At 48.3% G+C, this 12062-nt stretch overlaps 1 protein-coding gene across 1 annotated transcript in view; it reads left to right on the top strand.

The window, feature by feature from the left end:
* LOC133115135 (C-type mannose receptor 2-like) overlaps positions 1 to 12062 on the top strand; it is a 52180-nt gene that overhangs the window by 35632 nt on the left and 4486 nt on the right. Inside the window, 17 exon segments of the mRNA XM_061224884.1 lie at positions 671 to 900; positions 1996 to 2138; positions 2684 to 2780; positions 3022 to 3157; positions 3625 to 3657; positions 3826 to 3995; positions 4334 to 4502; positions 5334 to 5476; positions 5896 to 6010; positions 6341 to 6501; positions 7105 to 7213; positions 7594 to 7832; positions 9633 to 9657; positions 9660 to 9797; positions 10091 to 10240; positions 11097 to 11216; positions 11695 to 11883. Of these exon segments, the coding sequence (XP_061080868.1) occupies positions 671 to 900; positions 1996 to 2138; positions 2684 to 2780; positions 3022 to 3157; positions 3625 to 3657; positions 3826 to 3995; positions 4334 to 4502; positions 5334 to 5476; positions 5896 to 6010; positions 6341 to 6501; positions 7105 to 7213; positions 7594 to 7832; positions 9633 to 9657; positions 9660 to 9797; positions 10091 to 10240; positions 11097 to 11216; positions 11695 to 11883 (2367 nt within the window).

The following is a 12062-nucleotide window of genomic DNA, read 5'->3' as shown; positions in this document are numbered from 1 at the left end:
AAAAACAGTATATAGTTTTGTAATTTGTTGGTATTTTAGTATATCCTTTGTGTACACTGTATGTGCGTGCTCTGACATAAATTTGCCCCATCAAATTCCTGAATGGTACAAGCCTCTTCTTTAATTTAAGTGTGCAGCCTTGTGTGTAGTGAATAGTTTTTGAGATATTGACACTTGACACAAAATAGGTGGACATTGTGCTCTAGGGGGGCAACTTAGAAAGTGTTAACATTCACAAAACAATACTATCAAAATTGGACAAAGGGGCATGTCTCAGCATAATTTCAAAGGTAGCCAGTCACTAAAAAGGAGAGTTATAAACACAGAAAAGTATATCTGCACTAATGTAAGTCGACAAAGGGTTCACATTATTTGAACTTGTGTATTGTCATGTCACTTGGCTGCATTTCTTAATTCCTGATTGTATCTGAGAGGTTCTGCAACATGGCTGTTGATGTGCTGCTGACGTCTAGGGGTCAGAAAGTAAAAGTCCTGCCCTGTGTTTCCACCCATGAATTCAGCCAGCAGATGTCACTACTTAGTTCTACCTCCTGGCAAATACTGCTGGTAGCAAAAATACCGGGGAGGATTTTTATCTTTTTAACTTGGATTTTCCACCTCTGATATGCTGTGGCATTTCATGAGAAATATCCACCTCTCTCCCTTCCAGGCTTCAATAAGGGTGGCTGTGTTACCCTGGCAACTGGCTTCAGCACAGGACTGTGGGAGGTCAAGGACTGTGGTGCTGCCAAAGCCAAGTATATCTGCAGGCAGAACCTGGACACATCTCTGAGCCCTGTGTCGCCTGCCCTGCCCCCTGGCCCAGCCCCTACGCCCAGCCTAACCGGAGCATGCCCCCAGGGCTGGAGAAGCAGCAGCTCCTTACGCAACTGCTACAAGGTACACTCTGCGTCTCCTTTAACCCTGTACCTCTGACACAGAGTACACTGTATGTCCCCTTAAACCATGTTCCCCTGACACAGAGTGCACTCTGTGTCCCCTTAACCCCTGTTCCTCTAACTGAGGACACTGTGTCCCCTTAAACCCTGTATCTCTGACACAGAGTACACTGTGTGTACATGATGTGTCCCCTTAAACCCTGTACCTCTGACACAGAGTACACTGTCTGTCCCCTTAAATCCTGTACATTTGACACCAAGTACTCTCTGTGACCCCTTAAACTCTGTACCTTTGGCACTGAGTACATTACATTATAGACATGAGGCAGACGGTCTTATACAAAGCGATGTGTACCTTCCTTCTGCATCCCCTTAAACCCTGTGCCTGTACACCCTGCGCCCCCTTAAAGTCTGAGGCCGATAACTGTATATGATAGAATACCTCAAAACAACAGCTATTCAACAACACTGAATATGGTTCCTGTTTCTCGATTTCCATCTTTTATTGAAAAAAAAGACAAAGCCTATCTCCATGTCACATACGCCAACTACATCTAGTCAACCCAGATCTTGTGCAAATGTAGCGAGTTTGAAAACAAACTGAATACTAATGCAACTTCCTTCTTAAACCTCTCAACCTTCTCCATCATTTATTGCATCTCCTCATTCGTAAACTCAGGCTTGAATAAATATCAATACAGCTTTTTATTTTGCAGTGCAGCTGAAACTTTCCTGTTTCATCGTCAGGCCTAATTGAAGCTTTGTTTTCTGTTTTTAAGTAGCATAGCTAATGTCACGTGTGCAATAACCCACCCTTCCGTAAAATCCAGCTATGCCAGCTTGAAAATTGAGCCAGTCACGCTGGTCATAAGCTGGTCTAGCTGGGTTTGAGTGCCAGTGCTAGTAGCTTGCAGTTTCAAAACGTACTGTAGCCTGAGCTGGTCAAACCATGTCAAGCCGGGAGGTTGTCTGAGAACTGGTCAACCAGCGACCAGCTTCCAAACCTAGCTTGAGCTGTTTTTCTCAGCAGGGCCGGCAGGAGGCTGTCAGGGCCCTACTGGCACTCCCCTGACTGCTGTTCACTACTCGCCTGCAGGTCTTCCACTTCTCACAGCAGAACCGAAAGCTGGACTGGTTACAGGCTCACCTCTTCTGCCGGAAGCACGGGGCCAACCTCCTGAGCATCGGCGACTTCGAGGAGGAGCAGTTCGTCTCTCAGATCCTCCATGAGACTTTCGGGTGGGTGGGGGCCTTCCGCACACCTTTCTTTAAACCAGGGGAGTCAAACTCCAGTCCTGGGCCGCAGTGTCTGCTGGTTTTTGGTGTGTTTCAGCTCGAGAGATACATTTCAAAGTCTTTAATTGGCTAAAGAGTCCACACACCTTGTTCTCAAGGCCTTAATTGGTTGCTGATTGAAAGGAAACCACAAATACCAGCAGACACTGCGGCCCTCCAGGTCTGGAGTTTGACACCCCTACTTTAAACAAACAGTCCATCCTCATTGTGGGCACTTAAGTTACACATCTTGGCTCAAAGAAATAGTCTGTGTCCTATTTCCTTCATTTGTATTGGATAACATCTTTAACAGCTCTCAGTCTCTTTACTTTTAGCCTTGATTTCATGATTTCTATATTGGGAGGTGCTCTGATATATTTTTGTACATATTTTGTGCAGCAGTTCCTGTGCAGCTTGAACTCTAACACACTTTATGTATATGAAGTGCATTACAATAATAATAATGATAATGGTAATGATACTAATGTGGTCGTGTGATTCGCTCACAGGGAGTCAGAGGACCACGAGCAGCACTGGTTCTGGATCGGGCTGAACCGCAGGAACCCGGACGACAAGGGTAGCTGGAAGTGGAGTGACGGAGTGGGGGTGAGTCATCATCCCCCGCACCTGCCCCCCTCACCCCACGCTGATCCTTCACCTCGCACCCAAAGCTCGAGTCAGCCCCTCTGTCACCCGATATGCGCTGCCTTTCACAGTTTCAATTATGTACAGTTATACAACACTCTTGCATTCGGTTGCAGTTGGTTCTTGCAGTTGGTTCTTGTCTGCTGAATTATCTGTGCTGTGAATTATAGCCGTTTTTCCACGCCCCGCTCCTCTTGCGCAGTACTCCTACCACAACTTTGGTCGCTACTTCCAAGGGTCGGACATCCGGCAGTGCGCGGTGGCTGACCTGGGTACCATGCAGTGGATGGCCATGCAGTGTGACTCCGAGCTGGACTGGATCTGCAAGATTCCCAGAGGTGCCCCAGCTTCTCCAGTGCAGCACTGCAATATACAGCACTGCAGTTTACCCAACACTGCACTGCAATCTACAGCACTGCCCTCTGCAGTTTACCCAACACTGCACTGCAATCTACAGCACTGCCCACTGCAGTTTACCAAACACTCGACTACAATCTATAGCACTGCCCACTGCAGTTTACTGAACACTCGACTGCAATCTACAGCACTGCCCACTGCAGTTTACCAAACACTTGACTACAATCTACAGCACTGCCCACTGCAGTTTACCGAACACTCGACTGCAATCTACAGCACTGTGCTCTGCAGTTTACCAAACACTCGACTGCATTTCGTTGTTCTGCTTTGCATAGGTATGATGCCACATCCAGTACTGGGCTTTCACTATGGTTCTCACCAACCATAGCACATTACACATAAACAGGAATAATGAAATTGTGAAATACATGTGGTATTTTCTTCTCAGGAGCTGTTAAGGTGAAGCCAGATGTCACTGAAGGTCAGTCTAAACAGTTTCCATCAGCATGAGTCTAGTGTACCTGAACCTATTCTAACGCTTCCAGCTTCCTTTAAATTGCCTCTCTTGTTTTTGCCACTGTTAGCTTTCAATTGATGACTGCTTTTTAATGTCTCTCTCTCTCTCTCTCCCTATCCCCTCCCTCCCCAGAGGAGTCCAGCGGTAGGGAGTGGGTGAAATTCCAGGAGGCTGAGTATAAGATCTTTGACCACCGGGCCACCTGGAACCAGGCAGAGCGGATCTGTACCTGGTTTCAGTCCTTCCTGGTCTCTGTGCACTCACCCGAGGAGCATGCTTTCCTAACGCAGTCCCTGCAGAAGGTAGGTCACAGCCCTGTACCAGAATGCAGTTCAGATTAAAAGAGACCTCCGGGTCACATGTTGTATCTGGAAGTGAATAAATGGATGGCCTTCCTTGTATTGTTCGAGTCCGTCTCCGTCTGATTAATGTTGTAGCTTAGAGTATAGGCTGGGATAATACTCAGGCAATATACAACACTACCCCCCCCCCCCCCCACCCCCCAGTGTAGTGTATATGGATACCCCATTATGTGTCTCCATGCCTGTCCTGAAATCATGACACAATACAAAAATAGTAATTGATTTGCTTCTTACCTGTCTCCCCCCTCTGAATCCTGGGATATCTGTGTGCTGCGTAGGTGACCAACGTGGAGGGGCACCTGTGGTGGGTAGGACTGCACACCCAGGAGAATGATGGGCGTTTCTACTGGGCTGATGACTCTGTGCTCAACTACGTGACCTGGGCTGCTGGGAAGCCACGCCCGGGGAGCCGAGACCGCAAGTGTGTGTACATGACAGCCAACAAAGGTGAGCAGCTGCAGGTGTGTGTACCCATACCTGACAGGAATGGGATTGTGTGCATCACTGCCAACAAAGTTGAGTGGCTGGAGGTGTGTGTACGTGACAGGCGGAAAGGTCGGAGTGTTTCCATGGCGCTCCATGAGGCTGAGTGCTCAGTGTGCTAATGGATTCATGAGGCTGGGGGCTCAGTGTGCTAAGGCTCCATGAGGCTTGGTGCTCAGTGTGCTAAGGCTCCATGAGGCTGGGGGCTCAGTGTGCTAAGGGTTCCTAAAGCTAGGTGCTTAGTATGCTAATGGATTCATGAGGCTGGGTGCACAGTATGCTAATACTTTCATGAGGCTGGGTGCTCAGTATGCTAATGGTTCATGAGGCTGGGTGCTCAGTATGCTAATGGGTCATGAGGCTGGGTGCTCAGTATGCTAATGGGTCATGAGGCTGGGTGCTCAGTATGCTAATGGATCATGAGGCTGGGTGCTCAGTATGCTAATGGTTCATGAGGCTGGGTGCACAGTATGCTAATACTTTCATGAGGCTGGGTGCTCAGTATGCTAATGGGTCATGAGGCTGGGTGCTCAGTATGCTAATGGTTCATGAGGCTGGGTGCTCAGTATGCTAATGGTTCATGAGGCTTGGTGCTTAGTATGCTAATGGATTCATGAGGCTTGGTGCTCAGTATGCTAATGGATTCATGAGGCTTGGTGCTTAGTATGCTAATGGTTCATGAGGCTTGGCGCTCCGTGTGCTAAGGGCTTCATGAGGCTGAGTGCTCAGTGTGCTAACAGCTCCATGAGGCTGGGTGCTGTGGTAGTAAACTGTCTGTCTCTTTCTGTTGCCCAGAGGAGTGGGGTGACCAGAAGTGCTTCTCTGACCTGCCCTACGTCTGTAAGAGGTTCTCCATCTCTTCCGTCAATCCGCCGACCAGGGCCCCACCACCCCCGGCCGAGGGCTGTCCAGAAGGCTGGGCCCCTTTCCTGCGCAAGGTACGGCCATGCCCCTCTCCATCTTATCCTAACCTGCTGTACCCCACCCGAAAGCCTGGGCCCCCTTCCTGAAATGTACCTCAGTCAATAAATCAGGTACCCATAAAACCTGGTGTATTATGTAGTTGGTTTAATGGGGACCTGGTGTAATGTGTAGTTAGACTAATGGGGACCTAGAGTATTATGTAGTTATTGTAATGGGGACCTGGTGTATCATGTAGTTAGTGTAGTGGGGACCTGGTGTATCATGTAGCTACTGTAGTGGGGACCTGGTGTATCATGTAGTTAGTGTAATGGGGAGCTGGTGTATTATGTTGTTGGTGTGATGGGGACCTGGTGTATTATGTTGTTGGTGTGATGTGGATGTGGCAATGCTGCAGTCTCTTACCCCAGGTCTTGTGATCCCTGTCTCCTCGCAGTGTTACAAGGTGTATGGGCACCAGGACACCAAGAGTGTCACATGGTCAGGAGCCAAGACACTCTGCGCTTCTCAGGGAGCGGGCCTGGCACTGCTGACCGATCCCCTGCAGCAGGGTACACAGTCACACAGTCCTCTCTGAACTGTTATCTGTGTAAACAGCTACTATAATTCAATGTGATTCTGCTGTATGAAGTCAGTTGCCGTTGTAAAGTCAGTTCACTCCCTGTGTGAGAATTATGTGTATGAACAATGATACTACACCACCCCTCACCTTTCTTCTTCTCTCCTCTCCTCTCTCTACTCCTCTTTTCTCTCTCGCTTCTCTGTCCCTTCCTCTTTCTCATCTTCCTTCTCTCTCCTGTCCACTCTCCTCTCTCTCCCCCTCCTCGTTCTCCTCTCCCCTATCCTCTCTTCCCTCTTTCCTCACTCTGCTCTCTCTACAGCTTTCCTCACCACCCTGTTGCCCAACATCAGCTCCAGCCTGTGGATCGGGCTCTCGGATGCAGAGAGACAGTTCCAGTGGATTAATAAAGACCCTCTCACCTACAGTAACTGGGCCCCTGGGGAGCCTGCGGGTCGCAGAGACCCCCTGCCTGCCAAGCCGGTAACACCAGTGCTGCCTGTGACCCGGTCTGTGTGGCCAGTGTGTTCTGCCTCTAACCTCTGTGTTTATATTCACACACTGTCCTAACTGCCTCTAATCTGTTTATATTCACACACTGTCCTAACTGCCTCTAATCTGTTTATATTCACACACTGTCCTAAACTGCCTGTAATCTGTTTATAATCACACACTGTCCTAACTGCCTCTAATCTGTTTATATTCACACACTGTCCTAACTGCCTCTAATCTGTTTTTATTCACACACTGTCCTAACTGCCTCTAATCTGTTTATATTCACACACTGTCCTAAACTGCCTGTAATCTGTTTATAATCACACACTGTCCTAACTGCCTCTAATCTGTTTATATTCACACACTGTCCTAACTGCCTCTAATCTGTTTATATTCACACACTGTCCTAACTGCCTCTTATCTGTTTATAATTACACACTGTCCTAACTGCCTATAATCTGTTTATTCATGCAGGAAGCCGCTAATCTATCTGTTTATTTTCACTGCGTTTGGATGAAATTATATCGCAGTCCAAAACTGCAGTGCCTGTCAGGACCTGTAATGATGTCCACTACTGATGATGTCATACAGGTGAACTGTGTGGTGATGCTTCATGGGAACCCGAAGAGAAACGCAGGGATGTGGGCCTCCCGAAGGTGCGAGGTGGAGAGGCATGGCGTCGTCTGTCAGAAGAGCAAAGGTACTGAGGAGAGAGGCGGATTCAGCAGCGCCTCCACACACATTAGTGTTGCACTGTGCTGGGGCCTTGGGTTTCTACTGGCTCTTGACGAGGGAGTGACCCCTACTGGCCCACCAACACCTTTTCCAGCAGCAATATATTTGTCCATTGCCTTCCATCCAGAAGGCAGCCTGTAGCCTGGTGGCTGAGGCACGTGACTGGGACCCGGAAGGCTGGTGGCTCAAGCCACGGTCTAGCCACAATAAGATCCGCACAGCTATTGGGCCCTAATGTAAATAAATCCAAATACAGGCCAAGCACAACCCTGCTTGGCTTCCGCCCGTTTTGCCATGGTGAAGGTCGAGGCCGGTTAGTGAGCGACTGCTGTGTTTTTCGCCCAGATCAAGCCCTGCCGCCGAGCGCGGCCGCGTTCCCCCCCAACGCATCGGGGCCCCTGGAGTTCGGCGGGGTGACGTACCGCCTGCTGACCCGCCCGCTGGACTGGACTGGGGCGGTGCATATCTGCGACTCTCTGAACGCCACCCTGGCCTCCGTCCAAGACCCCTTCCAGCAGGCCTACCTCACACTGCTGCTGGGCAGCCTGCGGCGGCAAGTCTGGGTCGGCCTCTACAGCAGCGGGGTGAGGACGGGCGGGGTACACGTTCCTGTTACAACGTTATCTCATACCCAAAGGGGAATCTGGCTAATACAGGGGGTTCAGAAAGTACTCTGACCCTTTCACTTTTTGCACACTTAAATGGATAAAACTGCGATTTTTCACCATCAATTTACACTCAATAACCCATAATTACAAAGTGAAAACATGTTTTTCGTAGTGTGCTAATTTATTAAAAATCTAAAACTGAAATCTCTCATCAAGTCTTCTTGGGTAAGTCTTTACATGCTTGGCACACCTGGATTTGGGCAGGTTATCCCATTCTTCCTGGCAGATCCTCTCAGGCTCCATCTGAGTGGATGAGAAGGGTCTGTGCACTGCCATGCTCAGGTCTCTCCACAGATGTTCTATGGGGTTTCAGTCTGGGCCTTGGGTGGGCCACTCAATGACAGGCAGAGACGTGTCTTGAAGCCACTCCAGCGTTGTCTTGGCTGTGTGCTTGGGGTCATTGTTCTGCTGAATGGCGAACCGTGGCCCCAGTCTGAGGTTGTGTGCACTCTGGGTAATTCAACCAAACAGGATGCACCTGACCACACAAGCCTCAGCAAATGGTCTGAATACTTATGCAAATTCAGTTTTAGATTTTTTTAAAATTAGCTAAAGATTCTAAAAACATGTTTTAACTTTGTCATTATGGGTCATTGAGTGTAGATTGATGGGCAACAATGACTATTTATCCATTTTGATTAAAGCATGCAAAAAGTGTTGGTGGTGTGAATCCTTTCAGAAATTAAAATAAATTAATAGCTGTCTATTTCAGAAGTGCAGTCCTCAAACTCCTATTCCTAACTAGCTACCCTCTGGGAATTATTGTAATAAGCAAAAAAGTCTATATCATGATTATCATAATTTTGTGAAATTAGGGCAGGATTTTCTGTGTATTGACAAAAATTATTTTCATGGTGTTCCTCAAGGTTTAGTGAACACATGCATGCTTTGTTAGACAAATTAGCTCCGTCTTTAAAAAAAGTTCCCTCCGATAGTTTATTTCTCAGGCTTGGCGCCACTCTTTCCAGGTGTGTCTTCAGGTTTCTATGTTTTATTTTAGAAACAGAATGTAAACAGAACCATTATGACTGACCTTTCCAATCCTCTTCTCAATTATATGGTGAAACTGTCCTGTACTGTAATTCACTACGTGGGCTACAGTGACATCTGGTGGACAGTCAGCAGAAAGCGTGTCAGGAAACACACTTTCTTTCCTGTAGGATAGTACAAAGACATACTTTTATACCAGGGGTCACCAACCCAGTTCCTGGAGATCTACCGCCCTGTAGGTTTTCACTCCAACCCTAACACAGCACACCTCATTCAACATGTAAAGAACTCATCAAGCTGCTAATTGGTAGAATCAGGTGGCCAAATAATGATTGGAGTGGAAAAACAGGTTGGTAAATCTCCAGGAACAGGGTTGGTGACCCTTGCATTATACTAACAACCTGACAGTTTTATGAGCCAGAGGACTGCTGTGCCTAGCCTTAGAAGACAGAAGCAGCTGTGATCACAAACACATTTGAGGGAATTATTAATTAATGTCGGTCTGTCAGAAAATACTGTGTGAGAACTGGAAATGCATTGTTTGGCAAGGACACCACTTCTGTTTTAAAATGGATGAAAATCCATTGTTAACAGACCTTTTGTCCTTTGTCCTTGGCTGTACAAAGGCCTGCATGTTCTGTGTATGCTTGCCAGAATATGCAGAGTAAGGTCAACAGAAATATTGGGTCTAAATTTGACCCTTGACCTTTGACCCGCTGTACCCAGGCCCGCAGCTACTCCTGGCAGGGGGCGGGCCAGTGACCTACAGCAGTTGGTGGAATGGGAAGCCCAGCCTCTCAACGGGGTGTGGCTACATGATGCAGACCGGCGAATGGGCTGTGAAGTCCTGCGAGTCTAAATTTGACTTCTCCATCTGTCAGCTCAACACAGGTACTGTTCTTAGTGTGTGTGTGTGTGCAGGTGTATGAGTGTGAGTGTGTGTGTGTGAGAGTGAGTGTGAGTTAGCAAGTGTGTGTGTGTGTGTGTGTTAGCAGGTGTGTGTGTGTGTGTGTTAGTGTATGTGTGTGTGTGTTAGCGTGTTTGCACGTGTGTGGTAGTATGTGTACGAATGTGTGTGAGTGTGAGTGTGTGTTAGCATGTTTATGTGTGTGGGGTAGCGTGTGTGCTTGTGCGTGTGTGTGTGTGTGTGTGTATTAGACGTATATCCGGCCTCCCTCTCTCAGCTCAGGCCAGTGATCATCCCTGGAGCTTCCCTGGGCACTGTCCTCGCCCGCTGGGCGGATGGAGCTGGGTTCCCTTCCGTAACTTCTGCTACTCCTTCCGCCTGGAGCGGCTCCAACAGCACCGGGAGGCCAACAAGACCTGCACCAGCGGTGAGAACACACTACACACAATGACTTCACATAGATACTGTACCAGCGGTGAGAACACACTACACACAATGACTTCACATAGATACTGTACCAGCGGTGAGAACACACTACACACAATGACTTCACATAGATACTGTACCAGCGGTGAGAACACACTACACACAGTGACTTCACATAGATACTGTACCAGCGGTGAGAACACAACACACACAGTGACTTCACATAGATACTGTACCAGCAGTGAGAACACACAGTGACTTCACATAGATACTGTACCAGCAGTGAGAACACACAGTGACTTCACATAGATACTGTACCAGCAGTGAGAACACACAGTGACTTCACATAGATACTGTACCAGCAGTGAGAACACACTACACACAGTGACTTCACATAGATACTGTACCAGCAGTGAGAACACACTACACACAGTGACTTCACATAGATACTGTACCAGCGGTGAGAACACACAGTGACTTCACATAGATACTGTACATGTTACTAACTGCTATCTTTGAAATGTCCGTGTCCCTGCTGAAAAAAAGCCGCTCAAACTAGGTTTTGAAACAGCTGGTAGCTGGTTGACCAGTTCAGACCAGCTCCATACTCAACATGGTTTGACCAGCTCAAGCTGTTAGCTGATCATTTCAAGGGGTGGGCACACTACCTTATCTTTATGTTCAAACTCTTATTTTCTAACTCTCTCTATATATATATTTCTCTCTCTCTCTCTCTCTCTCTCTCTCTCTCTCTCTCTCTCTCTCTCTCTCTCTCTCTCTCTCTCTCTCTCTCTCTCTCTCTCTCTCTCTCTCTCTCTCTCTCTCTCTCTCTCTCTCTCTCTCTCTCTCTCTCTCAGTGGGGGCAGAGCTGCTGTCCATCATGGATGAGACGGAGAACACGTTTGTGTGGGAGCACTTGCAGGGATATGAGGATCAGGCCCAGGGGGTCTGGCTGGGTCTGACCGTAAACAGCAGGGGTAAGGACTCCCCAAAAGTAGCCACACGCACTGTGAGGCAGAGCTGGGAAATCCCATTCCCCAAGGACCAAATCCATTTCTGGTTTTCCCCCTACAAATGAGCCTGACACAGCTTCATATGGCAACAGTAGTTCACCAATAGATAAGGGGCTTGTTCCACAAACCAGGATTACTGAGTTAGCCGGATAACTGCATTGAGTACTCAATAATCTTGAATTGTGGGACAGGCCCCAGACTGCAGAAAAAAAGCATTGATAGGGGCTCTGGAACTGTTCAACTGTAATTTTGGAGCTTATATGAGATCATTAATAAGGATCATTAAATTCAATAATTAAGGCATTAACTCCTCAAACTGATACAGCCCTTTAGGAGTGGGGTTAGAGAGGACTTACTGAGTTTCCGTCGTGACATCGCTCCAGTGGAGCCCAAACCTTTCAGGGCTCGGTGGTGAGGCGTCCTTCCCTTGTGTGGCCTGCAGGGGGCGGCCTCGCATGGCCAGACACCTGGGATAAGAAGGAGGTGGAGTTCACCAACTGGGAGGTGCAGGACACCAACCTGAGCATGCTGTCGGCCAACACCTGCTTCTGGGTCCAGAGGAGCAGCGGCATGTGGAGGCCAGGGCCCTGCACCAACCGCACACAGGCTGTGGTCTGCAAGACCCTGCAGAGTGAGATACACACCAACCGCACAGCAACCACACACCAACCGCACAGCAACCACACACCAACCGCACAGCAACCGCACACCAACCACACACCAAACACACACAAACCGCACACCAAACACACACAAACCGCACACCAAACACAACAACCGCACACAGGCTGTGGTCTGCAAGACCCTGCA

Source organism: Conger conger, chromosome 16, assembly GCF_963514075.1.
Source record: "Conger conger chromosome 16, fConCon1.1, whole genome shotgun sequence".
NCBI classification, from domain to species: Eukaryota; Metazoa; Chordata; class Actinopteri; order Anguilliformes; family Congridae; genus Conger; species Conger conger.
The sequence above is the reverse complement of the archived record's forward strand: the minus strand, read 5'-3'. Positions and strand labels throughout refer to the sequence as shown.